Source organism: Hylaeus volcanicus, chromosome 1 (genome assembly GCF_026283585.1).
Source record: "Hylaeus volcanicus isolate JK05 chromosome 1, UHH_iyHylVolc1.0_haploid, whole genome shotgun sequence".
Classification (NCBI taxonomy): Eukaryota; Metazoa; Arthropoda; class Insecta; order Hymenoptera; family Colletidae; genus Hylaeus; species Hylaeus volcanicus.
In genome coordinates, this window is record NC_071976.1 from 2,931,420 (window position 1) to 2,948,531 (window position 17,112).

At 40.7% G+C, this 17,112-nt stretch overlaps 2 protein-coding genes across 3 annotated transcripts; one reads left to right on the forward strand and one right to left on the reverse strand.

The window, feature by feature from the left end:
• Positions 1-11: 11 nt before the first annotated feature.
• On the reverse strand, positions 12-14,015 carry LOC128875442 (ras-like protein family member 10B). The gene is made up of 5 exons (XM_054121030.1): positions 10,815-14,015; positions 8,102-8,262; positions 4,739-4,975; positions 3,223-3,426; positions 12-148 (listed from the first exon to the last, which is right to left on the reverse strand). Exons 1-5 carry the CDS (start codon positions 11,017-11,019, stop codon positions 23-25), a joined length of 933 nt encoding a protein of 310 aa, XP_053977005.1. The 5' UTR covers positions 11,020-14,015; the 3' UTR covers positions 12-22.
• On the forward strand, positions 171-3,177 carry LOC128875424 (uncharacterized). 2 transcript variants are annotated; one of them, XM_054120997.1, is made up of 2 exons: positions 171-1,111; positions 1,261-3,177. In XM_054120997.1, the coding sequence occupies exon 2, from the start codon at positions 1,420-1,422 to the stop codon at positions 2,950-2,952; it is 1,533 nt and encodes a 510-aa protein (XP_053976972.1). In that variant the 5' UTR covers positions 171-1,111; positions 1,261-1,419; the 3' UTR covers positions 2,953-3,177. The 2 variants fall into 2 exon arrangements, with proteins under 2 accessions (XP_053976972.1, XP_053976980.1); XM_054121005.1 differs by having other exon boundaries at positions 172-1,111; positions 1,440-3,175.
• Positions 14,016-17,112: the final 3,097 nt, after the last annotated feature.

Consider the following 17,112-nt stretch of genomic DNA (forward strand, 5'->3'; position numbering starts at 1 on the left):
CGCTGATGCTTTGGTTTCAATGTCAGAGAAGAATACACTTTGCGCTGGTCTCGTGGGGGTGTGACCGCAACGGCTGCGAGGGTGCAGACGTGGGAGAGGGTGGTCTACCTTCGACCGCCTGGATGCTCTTCATTAATTCTCGGAACACCTGTAGTTATTCATCATTGCTTTTAAAAGTTTGTATCAAAAAGTACAATTAATTTACGCGCCCTCCTTTTGAATTTAATTTCAGTGGCGCCATCGGTGGCAAAACGCCCAAGTTTGTAGTAAAAATAGTTCCCACTGTTTTTTTTATAGATGGCACAACTAACTAAAGAAGTCGATAATTATTGCTGCATTGAATAACTATTCATATAAACGATAAATTCTAGATATTAACTAATATATTGAAGTCTTATATAGCCAAAAATCGTATTAATTTATGAAAAATAAAGAATAATTGATTTAAAAATATTAATGGGGCCATCTAGCAGTGACAGTGGGAACTATTTTTACTACAAACTTGGGCGTTTTGTCACCGATGGCGCCACTAACTAAAGAGGTCGATAATTAGTCCTGCATGAAATAATTATTCAAATAAGTGATAAATTCGACATAATGACCAATATATATAAGTCTTATAAAGCCAACAATCGTATTAATTATTCATTTATGAAATAGTGGGAGCTCTTTTCACTACAAACTTCCGAAGGTTCCAAAATTAGTTCGTTCTTTTGACCACGAGATGGCGATACTGATTTTGTGTCCATGATTCCATGAAACGCAACAATCCGCTCGCAACGTCCTGATCTAACCACAAAATTGTTGTTCATTTTGTTCTTTTAAACTTATGTAGACAATTTTATCACAAATATGAATCCACTGATTCAATTTTTAACATTCGATACTTCGTTTAGTAACAAATGATTGCTACAGATGACAGAAACTGCCAGAAACTGTACACAAAGTGAAAATTGTATTCTTCTGTTTAAAAATCACTTGTTTTTGTATTCATATAATATTAAACGTTTGAATGCATTATTGTTGTAACCACAAGTGCTGTGAATTGAAATTCTCAATTGTCTTGGTCAATTAATTTCGGTTCTGTCATTGTCATGGCTTCTGGTCCAAAGTAAGTTTATAACCTTCTGGACTCATAACGTTCCTATCGTTTACTTTAAGTTCCAGTTTACTTCTTGGTTTTTCGTTTCATACGTGTATTTCGTTTACATAAATAGAATCCAATTCATTTTCGTAATTTAAATTAATATTTCTTTGCAGTAAAGTCATATCTTTTAGTTCGATTTTATTTTCGAATGAAATGTTTATATCCTGTGTTTCCTCGAAGAAAATTTGTTGATAAAGTGAAAATTAAACGTATTTGGACGAAAATAGTGTAGTGAATAATAGAAAGTGTCACATGTAATGGAAAAAGCATGAATGGAGACGTTTTGTTCCAGGAAATTTGAAAGAAGCCATAACTCAAATAATACTTCTATGAACAATCATAAGAAAAGTAATTATCAGGAGGAGAGTGATGATGCATCTTCTAGTTCATCCGATTATGAAATTTTTAAATCGCTGAGCTTTAGAAAGCAACATAATGTTAACAAGCATCGTAGAAAAAGTTATGCACTTAGACGTGCAAGATACAAACGTATAATAGTGAATGATAGTATGAGTGATGAGTTCAGTGTGATTGATTCAGTAGCAAGCAGCAGTCCTAAAAAGAGGAACCAGCAACCGGCTGCTCTAAACTTTAAGCCTAGTATTAACAAAGTTATAGAAGGATTTAAACAAATTTTTGTAAAATTTACATTACAATTGAATAAGTTACAACTGGAGGACCTTAAGAACGAAATAATAACAGAAGAGAATGCAGAAAATATAATATTTATTATCAGCTGCATCATTAGCAAAATGAAGGAAGAATTGACCAACCATGAACAAAAATTGAATAATGAATACTTTCAACAGAGTATGACAAATAATTGTAAAATCACTGTTTTGAATTCACTGTCTAGGAGTTCTAATACTGAATATTTGCAACCGCGCACTAAAAGCAGTTCAGAATCTGATAGTACATATACTAGTATAATCTCTACACATAGATCCAAAATATCCCTGACTTTGAGTGAAAACTTAAGACACAATTCAGATTTCTTAAAAAGTAAAGATACGACTCTATCGCGATTAGATACTAGAAATGATATAGGAGAATCATCAAAAGAAAATTCTACTTTCCCCATTAAAGTACACAATAATAATTCCTCATCAAGCAATCTTAATGATGTGCAAATCGTTTTACATAAATTAAGTGATATTAATGTTATTAAAAAATCTGCAAAAAATCCCACAATAGAAACAAAAGTCACAGAAGGCAATGTATTAAATTTAGAAGTTTTAAAATCAAAGCTTAATGAAATAAAAAAAAATTTTCCCGTGATTGAAAAAGACTTATATACAAATAATTTCACGGAAGAAAAAGAAGACTACTCTAGCGATGTAGATAGCACGTGTACTACAGTAGCTTTAGGATATTCAAAAAAAAGAAGTATGCAAGAAGATGACAAGTTCAAAGATCTGACGAATACTGATATACATAGGTATAATAGTAGATCGAGAAGTCCTAGCGTAGGGTTGAGTACGTCGTTAGTACAACTGGATGATACAATTCAATTCTACAATTCCGATTCGGATGAATCATTGATAATGGTAGTACCTGATAAATCAGTTCCACAAATTCCAAAAAATAAGGATGTAGATCATTCCCAAATCAAGAAAGCAACACCTCCTTTTTCCGAAATAAGTACGTTAATCGCGAAGTATCCTTCGATATCCATTGTGAGATCAAATTCACCTAGAAAGTCAACTAGTAATGAAAATAAAATTGATAGAATGTTAACCATGGATTGCCGAGTTCTGGTAGAGAAACTTGTATTACCAAACGCTGGAAAGCCCAGTAATAAATAAATACGACTAAAATTACCTCGATTAATGTTTACACTTAGATTTAATTTTTATCGTTCGATAAAAAGAGATAAACGATACCCAGTGTACATAAAAGTATAACGAATCTGTGAAAGTCTACAAACTTAGATATGTAAGAGACAGTTTTACCCTTTAAAATAAAACTAAGAAAAATGACTTTTTAAATAAGTTATTCGATACCTTTTTATTAGCTCTGATTATTTTTCCGCGTTCCAAGAGCAGTGAAAGGTAAAATGTTAATGTTGCGCATACCTGTACGACATGGCAGTTAAATCTTGCGCTGCACTCGACGTAGCCGCACCGCCAGTGCTTCCGGACTAGATTGACGATGTCCCTGTACTTAGTCCCTGAAGCAGTCGCAGGCGACAATTCGTCTTGCTTGTTCCCGACCACTAACAACGGCACACCCCTCATGTCTCTGGATTCGTAGATTTGCTCTCGTAACGTTCTAATGTACTGCGAAATCAGAAACGAAATTGCTTCAGCATCGACGCCGAAGAAAAATGCAGGACGAACTAAACTAGAAAATTATGCTGTTAAATTCAAGCCGAAAAGTAGCATCTCGATGTTCGTCTACGTTGTTAGACGTTTCGGATGTTACAAGTCTGTGTTTGAAATGCTCTCGAATCGCAGCCATTCGCGCGCGCGCGCGGGAGCCCCACACGTCTCGGTATTAAGGGTAGCTTTTGAAAGAGTGAAATTTACTTTCCGTCCCTTTCAGTCTAACTTACGAACCACGGGGACGCAATAATCAAACTTGGTATCCAACTTCCGTGAAAATACGGGACGTTGGAGTGTCTCGAAACGAAGTTCCGATGTTCGACGTCGTTCTGAATCTGGAACGATACTCGAAGAGAGCGAAAAGTCGAAGTTACCCACCGACGCGGTGCGTGCAGCTCATCCAAATCGCGTTAATCCTTTCGTTCGCGATTCTAAAGTTCCTAAGAATTAGAATTTGATTCGTGGCGCACGAACGCAACGAGTTATTTCGAATTTTTTCACGTGGGTCTCAAGTTCTTTCGTTAGTTTGATACGTATGATTTTCGTGGTTTCCTTCAAAGCGGAACGTATTTCATAAAAACTGTGATAGAGAAGAACCTTAGGCGATGGAATAAGGAAAGTTCGCAACCCTCTGCTAAATGTAAGGAAGGGTCTTTAATGAAAGAGGAGTTCTCGCAGGAATTGGGGTGGAAAATCCTTTTAAAGAGAGTGTAGGGAGTGGACTTGTTTATCCGGATCTTTCAAAACGAAATTTTAAAGTGGACGCACAGTTTCGAATTGCAAATTTAGTTTTTGTTTCAACTACAATGGAGTCACTGAAAAGTAAATCCTTTTCGATGTACTAACTGCAAGGTACACTTCGGTCGACACGAACTTGGTAAACTGAGGCCATGTAAACAGAGACTATCTAGTTAGGAACAATTTCTGATAACTGCAATGCCGGAGACGGTGCTGTTACTTTGTTAACTTTCTAAAGATAACGTGTACACTCCTCGAATCAAGTAGATCTGTAGCAACGGATTCAACGACCAGTTTAAATTAAACAATTATCAAGAATTTTCAGGGGTGAAACAACGGGAAGCTAGACTACTTCCATCGTCCCATTGTTCCATTGCAGTCATTTCTGTGATTTCAACCCTTCGCCCCTACAAAATGGCCCATCGATCGAAATATGTCATCATCGATCCCCTTTACGGATCCATTCGTTAAGAAATTCGACTAACCTAATCAATCTGCGGTCAAGTGACTTTGAGTCTTGCACGCGTACCTGAAACGTGTCCTGATTGCTGAGATCGAACACGAGCACGTAGGCGTTGGCACTTCGTAACCCGTAGTAACGGAAGTCCGTCCACTCGAGGTGCGAGCTGACTGGAAAGTACGGGATCATCGGTAGATCGGTGATTTTCAGCTCGTACAATCGATTGGCGAGTACCACGCTAGGGTAAAAAGTCTCCCTGCGCTCGGTCTGCATGTACTCCTCGGAGAATTCGCTCCACACGAATTGCTGAAACGCACAAACGACTCTTGACGATGGTACAGAGTGGTTCGAACAAATACAGCGTTGGAGGAGGAAGTGAAACGTTTGTATTCCAAGTGTAATTTATTAAGGAAGAGGCAAACGCGTGGATGGATGATGAGGAGAGCGGAGGCAAGGGGAAAAGGAGGGAGTTAATTTAGGGAGGAAGGTTAGAACAAGAATGGGTTTAAAAAATGTTGTACAAAGAAAATGTATTATACAGAGTTGGGAGAGGGGAACGGAATACATGTAACCCTCCGGGGGTTAAACGACGTACATAAAATTCTAAATACTCATAATTAGTTTATCCGATCTACATACACGCCAACACCGTCACAAGATTGGTAAATTATGTTAAGAAAATATTTGCACAAATCACGAAGAAAATTTCAGCCGGAATTATAAAATAGCAGAATCCTTCCCCATTTTCGATACGTACGTTTCGCAGTTTCCTCTTGAAGATCTCCGAGCTATTCCATAATTCAACGGTCAATATTTTAACGAAACGTTTGGCTCTTTCAATTAACGTGAAATCGCTCGCTAAAATTCCCGTTGAAACGCTGTCGGACGTGTTGTGCACTTGGCGTGACCGATTAAATATTCTGCAGTCCTTTTTCGATGGCTTTCAATTTCCTCGGGGGCGGCGACAGTCGCCAACGGTAACCGGAAACTGGGCCCGGAAATTAACGGAAGTCGTTTCGCGTCTTGCGAAAGCACTGTTCGCTCGCGACTCGATTGAACGTCTACGTGGCTCGCGTCCGTTCTTTTTCGATAGCAAAACACAAGAGGTTTTATCGCGATATTATCGATCACGGTCCATGACGCAATTAAGCTTCCGTTTCTTTCTTCTCTCGCTTTTCCTCGTACATTTCGTACTTTTTGACTTGTCCTTAACTCGGAAGTAATAAATAAATCATTTCCAGTGCTCGTGACACAGAAAAGAACAATTCTTTCCACAAAGAAGTCCTTTGGGAACAACGAGGTCAATAATTACCGCGATACAAATGTTCTTCGATTTCTATTTAAAAAAATACATTAGGCAACGATATCGAAACTCACGGTATTTTTTTTTCTCGTCGATTATCAGAAGTAAAATCAAATGTCCCTGAGGTAGAGAAATTGAAAAGATCCCTCTATTTTGGAAATGTATTTTAATTACGTATCAGCTAAGTGGTCCCAGACATTTTTTCGGTTACATACACATTTGGGTTTTGCATTTGAAATCGGATTATAAAACAAGGGGAAGTGTTCCCTCGTAACAACCTCCAATAACACTTCCAGCTGTGGGTGTTCAAAGGGGAGCAGGGTCTGAAATTCAGACTCTGAATGCGCGCTCCTCGGTGTTACGTAAACGGAATATAAACTTTTTGAATAAACAGGAAAACGTAAGAGAAGTCGCGAAGAGTTTACCGCGATTAAAAATCACTACGGTTGACTCTGCAAATTGCGGGAGTGTGAAACGAATCGGTTTGCACTGAAAGCAAAAAAAAAAAAAAAAGAAAACAGAAAAATAAAGCTAAAAGGTGGACGAGGAATTGACGGTCGAGCGAGGCGCTGGTTTAATATCCGTTGATTGCAAATTTCATTTTACTAAATGGAATTACACTGGCTCTTTTATTAACGAACGTTACGAAGCCTGGGTAGAGTGTTCATTATCTAGATACGCGCTCGTCCAATTATTTTCAGCTATACCCGGTGTATCGCGCAATTGGGACGGGTTGTGCTTCTTGTTACGTCGTGTGGATGTGCGAGCAAAAGTTGAATGGCATAACGAGGTCTGCTCATAGTTCTATTTTCAATCCACAAACACGCCGATGCATCCGTAGAGTGCAAATGCATTTCTTTGCTTAAGTGCCGTTACACGTTTCTTTCGAATCACAGATGCACAAAGGTGAACCAAGGTTGAGAACGTGGATTCTTTTGGTGGTGGAAATCTATATTTGATTAGACTCGTTTCATTTCATTTGGCTGGCTAAAGACAAAGGATGATCACCACTGTTTTGCATAAATCGATTCCTCTCTCCAGCCATCGTCTTAAAGTATTATAGAAAAGTGTTTGTAAGCTGCGATATCGAAAAGAAAAAGGTCCAGAAAGTGTTTTCCACGTAACGGCGGTACGTTTAATCATCCGCGGATTTAATTAAACAGAGTTTGGTAGATGACATTCATCAATCTTGAGACAATGTTATCGGGCTACGTTGTTAGGGAAATTAATTATAAATATTTATTCAGAACTTAGTGGTTACTATCACGTCAGAATATTTTTGGAATAAAATGGAGAATTATAGGTACCAGGGTCGAAATCGGGATGAAATCAACAGGAGGGTGATTCTTCATGGAAAACTGAATCTAAAATGTGGAATAACATTTTTTGTTACGATGCATAGCTTTCGAAAATTTCGATCTTGAAAATTAGCTAACATGGCTGACTATTACTGGCTATTTCTACTTGCGTTGATTCTTGTATATGATGACAATTCCTCTTTACATTTATTCCGGAACTAATTTAGCCTGCTTTTAAATACTATTTAGTAGATCAAAGAACATCGATAAGAAATAAATAATATTCCATCACAGTCAATGTACACGAATATTACCTCAAGTGGAAACGGCCAGTGATGGTCAGACACGCGAACCAAGCCACGCTGAATAGCGTCCACGACAAGCTTTCAAAATCGATTTTTCCAAAAACAAAGCCCGAATGGGTAAACCTTTCACGTCACACTTTTTAGTGTATTTATCGGAGTAACATTTTTCGGTATTGTATTTTTCACCCCCTTTTCGATCGCATTACGCCAGTCTGTCCATTATTGTTTTTTATTCGATACTCCACGTCATATGGCAAACAATCCTGGTGTAGTAATAATGCATTATTTTTGTTATTGCACGTCAATGTCCCCGAGGAAATTTATCATGTGATATGTCAGTGTCCCCGAGGAAATTAATCATCTGACATATCACTGTCCCCGAGGAAATTAATCATTTGCTTGGGCAAAGCATATGTCGTTAAGAATAGTTCAAACATCTCGCGATGCACTGCCTTCGTAGTTTTATTAAAAAATTGTCGATCCATCGAGTTTGAAATTGATCTGTTTCAATGGAAATTGTGCTCACCCTAATTATGCTGGACTTTCCCACCCCAGGTGCACCGAGAAACACAACTTTGACACGATCCAGAGTGTCTGCGGGGCTTTCTTCCTCTTTCGATCCGCTTTCGGCGTTTTCACAGGATATCGACTCGCCTCCTTTCCTCTCGAAAAAGTCCAGATCGAGATCTACGAACCATTCACACAATCCATGACTCGAACGTATTTTCACTGTTGACAAACAAGCTTGCAAGCGTGAACAAGAGTCACTGTTTCAACTCAGTCTCGACGTATTGTTTCGAGGTACCTTCGATACCTCGAAGACCAAAATTATTACGATTAATGCTGTTATCTTAATATGGTCTTTGGGTCGTCAAACCTGTGAATTCTAATATTTTCATTATGCAACGATCGTGGATCTGGTGATAACTCGAATCTACGAATTGAAACGCTAGAACAATTAAATCCTGAATTTTTTTCAGTTAACGTGAAATTTCATTTTCGCGAAATTACTCGGAACGTTGTTCGCAATAATTGTTAAATTAACACGCGGACTGCTTTGAAGTTGTACGCGTGAAACCTCGAAATGAGCTTCCTTTTAGTTTAAATTAATTGTCCTGGAAATATCCGATGGAAATGTTAAGCTTTCAGCATTTTCAGAAATGTTAAGCTTCGTTTTCGAAAAGTATAGTGCATGTAAAACAAGCTTATATAGAATTAGTTATAGCAATGTATTATAATATTTGTTATCGGTGGATTTCTCGGTGTGCATGGGAGAAGCACTAATTGCTCCTCCCCAGGGAAATTTGTAAAGGGAAGTCGGACTGTTTGTAGACAATTCAAAGGTAGAGAAAGTTTGAAATTTGGATGGCTCGTTGCAAGCGAGGGCCTCATGCTCCCCGTTAGTAAGAACGTTTGCTAACGACGTGTATTGACTTTGAGTTTGGCTGCGTTTATAACTCACTTACAGCTACAGTCAGTCGCAGCATTTCTCATACTTTGATTTCTGCGTATTCCTTAATTTTTATACTCATCGTAACGCTTCCTTTTTTTTTTTTTTTTATCAAATAAGAATGATTATTTAAAGAATCTAATTATAATAACTCTGGTTTCGTTTCATTGGCGTCACTTGGACTTGGAATACCTTTTGTGTCCTTCCGAAGTTTTCCTCCACAATATCTTATTCATGAGCCAAGTGAATATTTTTACACGTGACCTACAAGGAATATCTTTTCCTTTGGTTCAAAAATCGTGCCACGTTTGGCTTCGCGGATGGGATTGCACTCGCTACATGACTTATTTCCTCGTTTGAGAGCTAGCCAAATTACTAATTCCGCAGCGACGTATTTCCATCGAACCATAAACTACGTTTTCCAATTCAATTTTTCTCTTAAATTTTACCTTTGAATAATCGTAATCATCGCCACGTAACAATACTTTATCCAACGAACTATTTTAAACAACGTCAGTATTTAATGAAACGACTGTTTCAAACGCAAACAAGATCGACTTACATCGTATCGCGTGCGTGTGTTTTTTTTTTACAAAAGGATTTTACTGAATATTCGAGGGGATTCCGAATGGTAGTTGCAATTTGCGCCTTCTGGCACAAAGGCGATCAATGGATCGGTATTTTTTTTTTTTTTTCAATGCTTGCGTTTGGGCGTTCACGGAACAGGATTTTATACCGTTTCGCTTTATACCGGAACGCTTTGACTGGTGCAATCGTTTAATGAGAGATTTAAGAACGAGAGGAAATTTGTCGAGTTTTTGTTGTGGAACGTGATTGCATATCGAGGATTTTCTGTTTCGCGCGCGGATTATGGAACGTCCAGCCTTTTTCTTTCATTGAAAGTAAATCGTTGACGGCCGATGTCACAGAGGATACAAATAGAAACTGAAAATATATTTAATACCAGAAATTTGTTAACCAGTCTATACGTTACTTAAAAAATAGTTACAGCAAAGTAGAGTCGGAGTCGTAATTATTCAAAGAATACAGATTCAACGCTAGTAAAACACTTTTCTTTAAACAATGTTAATCGTTAACTTAAATCTCCTACATTAGAAATGTAAAGGTGCACTTTAACGAATGCCTGTTTTTCTCATCGATCTCCACACAATTCCAAGGTTTTGCTTTGACCACTTCAAAGGCACCGAATAGAGTCTTCATTCGCCTAAAAGAAAAAAAAAAAACGCGTCTCGGCGGACGCTTTCAAGCCACAAGTCGTGAAATTTTCCGCTCCTCAAGCTCGTTTGCGCTTTTCCGCGTGGTTGAAGCATCGAGAACACCGAGTTTCAGCGAAGATTTGAATTTTAAAGAAATCCCACTCTCCCTTCAAAGCGAGAAGTTTCGTTCCTTTGGTTTGCACGTGACTTTGCTTTCGGATCACAATTTTTAATAAAACCCACTGATTTCTTCTATTATACAACATGTAACATCAGAGTCTGACCTAACTCTTCAAGCTTTGATGCCTTAAGAGCTACCCTGCCTACTGGCGAAGCTTTGTTATTTCATTTAAACTGTTTTATTTACTCTACAATGCTACGAATTAACGTTACAATGTTAAATAACATAACAGACGTTCGTGCAAAGAAAAATTAGTGAGTCGACATTATTCTTCCTCGAATTTAATTTTTCATTTAAATCCTGTGCCCGCAAAGAGTATCTACTAATCACTAATTAATCACAGAGGTCATTCACTGGCCAACTCTTGCACGCGCGAGTCGAGATTCATTACCGAGGGAAAGTGGTTTGTTCCCATGGGGGGTCGATTGCGCCGAGAGCATGTCGTTTTCTTTTCTCGTACGATCCATCGGTGTCGATCGCCCTGGCACGACATGGAGAAAACGCGAGAAGCGGTTCACACCTGCGTGGCACAGGAACCTTCGCGGTCGACGCTCGCAGCTCGACTGACTGCTCGGGTCTCTCAACGGGAGCCACATGGCCCCCTCGGTGGGCCACGCTGTGTTTCTTGGGGACCACGAGCGATAGACGCAATTAAACGAGGAATGAAATACAAGTTCTCCGATTTGCCAGCTCAAACGTGCGAAATAAATCTCGCTTAACTTAGTTTTAATTACTTTCTACGCTTTAAGCGACCGAAAATAAATTTTGTATCGGTTCTTCTATTCGTATACCTATGTATATGTATATGTAGAACAAACGCTGAGCGTGTTTGTTTTGCTTTTTTCTCTCTGCGTGGTCACTGCTGTTCGCAGTTAATTACCGATCGACCGTCGAAGCGTGTACTCGTTCTGTTTATTAAATATACAGGATGTCCCAGAATTAGTGTAATAAGCAGAAACGAGGGGAAGCTGTGATAATTGATACGTATAATACAATCGAGGGGGTCACGAGGTGCTAAAGTTGAGAAACGCTGGTCCAGAGTTCGGGCAACTCGAGCGATCAACGACACTGATTTACGGGCATGCCCCCGAGTCTCCAGCATCCTCGAATCCATCGGGACCGCGTTCAAATTCGTTAACGCATTCGTGTCTGGTTACGTAACTGAGTTGGATTATACTTTGATTACTTTCGTAATTGGTTAACCCGTCGCCAGTGGCTGCGTTCCCACGTGTGACGCGCGACGCTAAACCGCTCTAAAGGCTTAAGGGTAGTGTTTTCCAAAATGGATGCCGCACGCCCCAACGACACTGTCAGAGCAGTGCCCTGCTCTCCGTGATCACGGAAGAAACATTTTAACACAGAAAAGTACACACTCGACTTAAACGTTCGTTTATTCTTCTTGTATCGTTTTACTCAACACGTTGGTCGCGAGAAACGGGCGACAGAACATACAAAAATTAATTCCAACGGCGTGGAATCAATAAAAATAAATTTGGATTTATGAATTTGGAGACCTTAAAATATGAGATACTACGACAGATATTAAATTATTTAATCTTTAATACTCTCGAGAGAAAATTTGAACTTTTTCATTATTTTTAGCCTGCCAGCCAACGTGTTAAACTTCCATTTTTAAATTGAGATTCATGCACAGATATGTTACGCATTATTTACAGAGTATACCGCGTGGTAGATACGTTTTATTTATTACCACGAGCATTTACGAGCGCGTTCCAAATTGTCAGACGAAACAAGAGTTGCGCCGAAAGTAAATCATGCTCGCGTAGTCGACGATACACCTCGTAATTAGTAATTCGTTCGATTCATTAGTAAATATACATTTATCAATATTACCATTCCCATTAGCTTATTAAATCAATCGTGACCAGAATGGCGATCGTTTCATTATTCATTATTTTGATTAATTCACTTTGGATATTTCTGTTGGCCTTCAGCCACGATTATCGATCGCATGGTAATTACAGTTATTATTATTCGGTGTCTTGATTACATTTTGCCCAACTCTGTTACAACGTGGCGCGCGATTCTTGCATGGTAAACAATGGCAGCTGTGCTAGTATTACATTCTGTACGATAAAGTTTGAAATAATTGACATAGCAGTGTGTGTTCCCATCGATTAAAGTAAACAACGCAATGTCACGTTAACTAGTGTGTTCGGGGAAGTAACGGTGAAACAGTCACTGCATATTAGTTTCAAATTATGTGTTGGCGTTCGCAATCAGGGTAAAAAAAGAATCGACCGGTTCGTTAATCAAATTCATCCAGCAGTTTTAAAGCCCTGTATGGAACGGATAAGTCAACTTTACATAATTCCCTGGAGAGATTTAAATCGCACGAATCTCTCGCAGACATCTGTGATTAATGAGCTCCTGTCATTCCTTAATCTCTATTAAACGTACCGAGTATTCGGTGAATTGGAAAACCGTGCAACGAGTGTTCAATAGAGGATCCAGGAACAGCGTTTAATATCGAAAGAAATTCATTTCTGTATCTTCGATCAATTTACACTCGTTTTGCATACATTAAAATCATCGAGCAAAGCGTCGACGGCTTCCAGGCACGATAAAGACGTGGATCGCTCGCGAGACTTGACATCGAAGACAGCAAATCCTCGTGAAAGGCGATAGGGGATGCGAGAAAGGCGATCCTGAATTCGCGAAACACGATAGGGAGGGTAGATAAGCGATAGAAACGTCTCCTCGTAGAAACTCGCGTCATGGATCTTCAACATGATCACGGGAGACGCAGAGGACTCCTCGGACCCAATAAGGCAATATCAGGCTCTTGGGAATTCGGTGTAGGCAATCGAGGACTGTTTGGACGTGATAGGGAATAGCTGCAGACTTGATAAACCGAGTAAAGCTTGGAAGACTCCTAAGAGACAACGATAGAAGTTCAAGGTCTCGAGGATAACTCATGGACACGTAGATTTCGATAGAAAAGTTTCAGCCCCATCAGCAAAGTTAAGGACTATATATCTCAAATTGTTTTGCTTCTAATCTGAACTTCAGGGATAAACCATTAATAGACACCTGGGGGATGTAAATTGGAGGGTGAGTTTTCACAAGTACAAGTTTCTAACTGTAGCTATAAAGTATAATTGATACACGATGACAGGGGATCTTAGAGTCGTAGAGATAAAAAGGATCCTTGATAAACAGGAAAACAAAACTCGAGGAACCTGGAAGAGACAATTTGTGAATATCTAGGATTCAATAAAAATGCCCAATATAGAGACAACCTCTTAATCTTCTATAACCCAAGTTAGTGTCCATCGCACTAATAAGAGCAAGTCGAAGAAACTAATAAGGTCAACGTTGGCTTCGTGAAATCCGATAAAACCAATCGAGAACACTTGGGAACCGATGGGGGATACCCTCAGAATCCTAGGTATCGATAGAGAACACCCACGCTCTAGGTTTCATTGGCAGCTGCGACGAATGTCTCCGAGGGATAGACTCGGTTCAAACGATCCTGTCCTACAACTATCGCGGATAAATGGGAGGCGCGAGGCTGCAGTTACTCAAGGAAAATTCCATTTCCCGAGACGCTTTGGCAAGGAAACATTTCATTCGATCCAGTTTTATTATTGAAAATTTCTAACGTTTTATTAAACTGTTTAGGTTTATTATTGAAAATTTCTAACGTTTTATAAAACTGTCCCTGTTTTATTAAACTCGCACCTTTCGGTACGTCCAATTATCCCCGAATTCGCGAGATAACACCAAATCTTTCGTCAAACGCGTTATCCCGAGCGAGGAACAGAAATAGCTACACCCGAACGGCTAATTGCACGTGTAATGGGGAAAGCATGCACATACTGTTTAATACGACGTGACTGTGTACTTACGACGTTGCTTCTGCGGCGGGAGGCTTCGCCGCCTCTTGCCGCTCGCGGTTTTTGTCCCTATGATTATCGGTGTTCCCCCCAAAACTCTCTCGGTAATTGGCTCGACGCGCGAGAGATGACACGAGCAAAAAGTACTCTACCTCATCACTGCGCTCTCACTCGCAACAAAATACTCTTCGATCACTGTATCACACGTCCACGGACTATCCTCCGTCGGGTTAAACGCTCCACGGGAATCCCCCCGAGTCGCACGAAAATAGGAACGATCGCGAAGTGACATCTAATTAAAACCCCCGCGCGTTTGCTTGTTTTATTGTCGTACACGTATCACGCACGGTTGCGGGACAACCTTCGCCCATATTTTTATCGACCCCTAGCCGTCACGCTGACCCGACTTGTTTTGCATCGGCGTGCACCGATTATGTAACACGGCTCGCATCCAGCGCGGCTCTCAGGACCAGAAATGGTCATCGTCGATTCCTCCGCGGGCACGCGCGTCCTCGGCGCCGATCCCACGGGTCTGGTGCACCACCGTTCCACGGAGAAGGGACCCTACCGTCGACGAGTTACCGACGACGGGGTTTCTCGGTTCCCGCGGCACACTGTTAACCTATTTCCTCGTCGACTTAATCGATGATTGCACGATCACTGTCCGCGCGCACCGTGTCTAACCGTCGATCGATTCGGAGTTTCGCGCGTATAGTCGCTGGGACAAATATAGTGATCTCGTTAAGTCAGTTTCGAGAAGGCTGTACCCTTGTCGGCCGTGGGCTAAATAGCTTTCCCCCTCCGATGGGGTTGTTTGTTGCCTGCAGGGCTGCTCGTTCTCAACGTCTGCTGCTCCTTTTGGGACACCCGTAACCCATTTCCTCAACGATTTTCGATTATATCGTTTCTCGGCTGGTTTATTGGGCCGGAAAGGAAATGTCTTCGGCGCGGAATTGAGATGTAAGTGGCGAGATGCTCAGACACGGGAGCACATGGGGAACGGGATGAAATACCTCGAAGATATTAGAATATCTAGAAAGGAAGATGAAGGGAAAGTGGGGAACAGTATGTAGATATTAGGAGCGTGTGTTAATGATCTTGAAAATATTAAGAAATTCCTAAATGGGTCTCATGGGACCACGGTGGGAAATAGGTTAAAGTTCCAAGTGGCCCAAAAGTGAGAGATGGGGTAAAATTCAAATAACGACTAGAAGATAACATATAATTTATCACAACTACTTCGTCCCATTCCTTTTGTAATATTGAAGACAACATAAAGACGACATAAATCAAAAGTTAAATACTTTACTGAATTATATCGAATAGAATATAGCACCTACTTCACAATGACCAACAAAAATTCATTTAAAGAATTAAACATTCCTCGACACAGCACAAAAATTCAACAAACTTCACCCGGTACTACAAACAAAAATAAAATCACAAACCAGAAACATCTCGTGAAAATTTCATTCGTTAACCCGAGGTAAAAACGTCAATTATCCAGAATGGAGTACCTCGCACCGAAATTCGTTCGAATCAGCTCGAAACCGTCGCGAACGGATTCCTAAGCCTCGCGTGCAACTTTCCCAGTGAAATTTTCCCCATCCCTCGGCGTACGTTCCTCGCGGTCACAATATTCGTCCCGTCGGCTGTACCTACGTCCACCCCGAGCCTAAACGGGATCCACGAGCCCGCGACACCGCGTTGATTCTCGTCTAGGTGAGTCGACGTGCGACACGAAACGCTCGTCACGTGGCGATTACGAGATCCTCGACTGGGAAGAACTGTCGCGACGAGCCGCGTCGAGCTGGTCCACCAGTAACACCAGCATCCCGTGGCGGCGCCTTCGCGTCTCCAGTTTCGCTGGCTGATCAGACGATCATGAAGAGGATCTGGGTCCCGGGGAGAAGGAGGAACGCGAACGACGCCACGACGATCCCGCGTGAGGTCTCGGTGACGTTCGACCGCGCGTAAACGCACCTTGTTCTGTCACGAAGCGAGGAAACTGGCTGGAAAACAGACCAGCGGGGAATCACGCGCGAGGGAAAGCCAGTGGGACGACGATGTCGACCCCTGGACGATCGAAGCTACCGACGGAGCCGCTCTGCACGTGCGCACGCCAAGCCGGGGATTCGCGCCAATTTCTTTCCGTCACGGTGATTCCTTATCGTCGACGTGCGTGTGGGAAGGCTGGGGGATATTGTTTTTTTTTTCCATGGATCGTCGACGCGTCCAGTTTCACTTGACACGCGTTCGCGTAATTTTGGACGATTTTTTGTTCTTTTTTCGCGGACGGAGTTTGAGAATTTCAGTGCATGAATTTTTTTCATTGAAGTGGATGGTTAGAGCTATCGCTACGCTTTCAGGTCCCTTATCGCAGTGGTGACGAATTTATGCTCGCTTGGGGCTCGAATGAATTGGGGTATAAACAAATTAGCAGCTGGCAAACTCGTAGTTCGTTGGATCTCTCGGATAAAAACTTCGTTAGAAGCAACAGGCAGAGGAAAAAATTCTTGTGGAAATAGTCCCGTGTCGGTTTAATTTAATTTCGTTGTAATTTTTTCTACTTAACCGAAATTCAGTTACTTCAGTGCCATTTTAACTATCTCATCGTTACGATTTTTCTCTATTTATGCGCGTATAATTTCAGATTAAATTTTAACGGAAATCTTCGCTCATATCTCAACTGTGACGGTATTTCTGAAGAACTTTCAGGACCACCCTTGGTCACGCTCGTAGCTCTCCTTTTTCTCTGCCATTCAACTTCTGCGAACGACCACTTCGCGAAGCATTTATCACATTTTCTTTACCAAAGATCGTTTCATC

What these genes read in the sequence shown, in the direction of transcription:
- LOC128875442 (XM_054121030.1), bottom strand. Translation starts at nt 11,019, where the DNA reads ATGTGGCTCCCGTTGAGAGACCCGAGCAGTCAGTCGAGCTGCGAGCGT. An exon ending in GAAAGTCCAGCATAATTAGG is followed by an intron (nt 4,976 to 8,101) that starts GTGAGCACAATT and finishes TGTGCGTTTCAG; the next exon opens with CAATTCGTGTGGAGCGAATT. An exon ending in TTAACTGCCATGTCGTACAG is followed by an intron (nt 149 to 3,222) that starts GTATGCGCAACA and finishes GAATAACTACAG; the next exon opens with GTGTTCCGAGAATTAATGAA.
- LOC128875424 (XM_054120997.1), top strand. Translation starts at nt 1,420, where the DNA reads ATGGAGACGTTTTGTTCCAGGAAATTTGAAAGAAGCCATAACTCAAAT.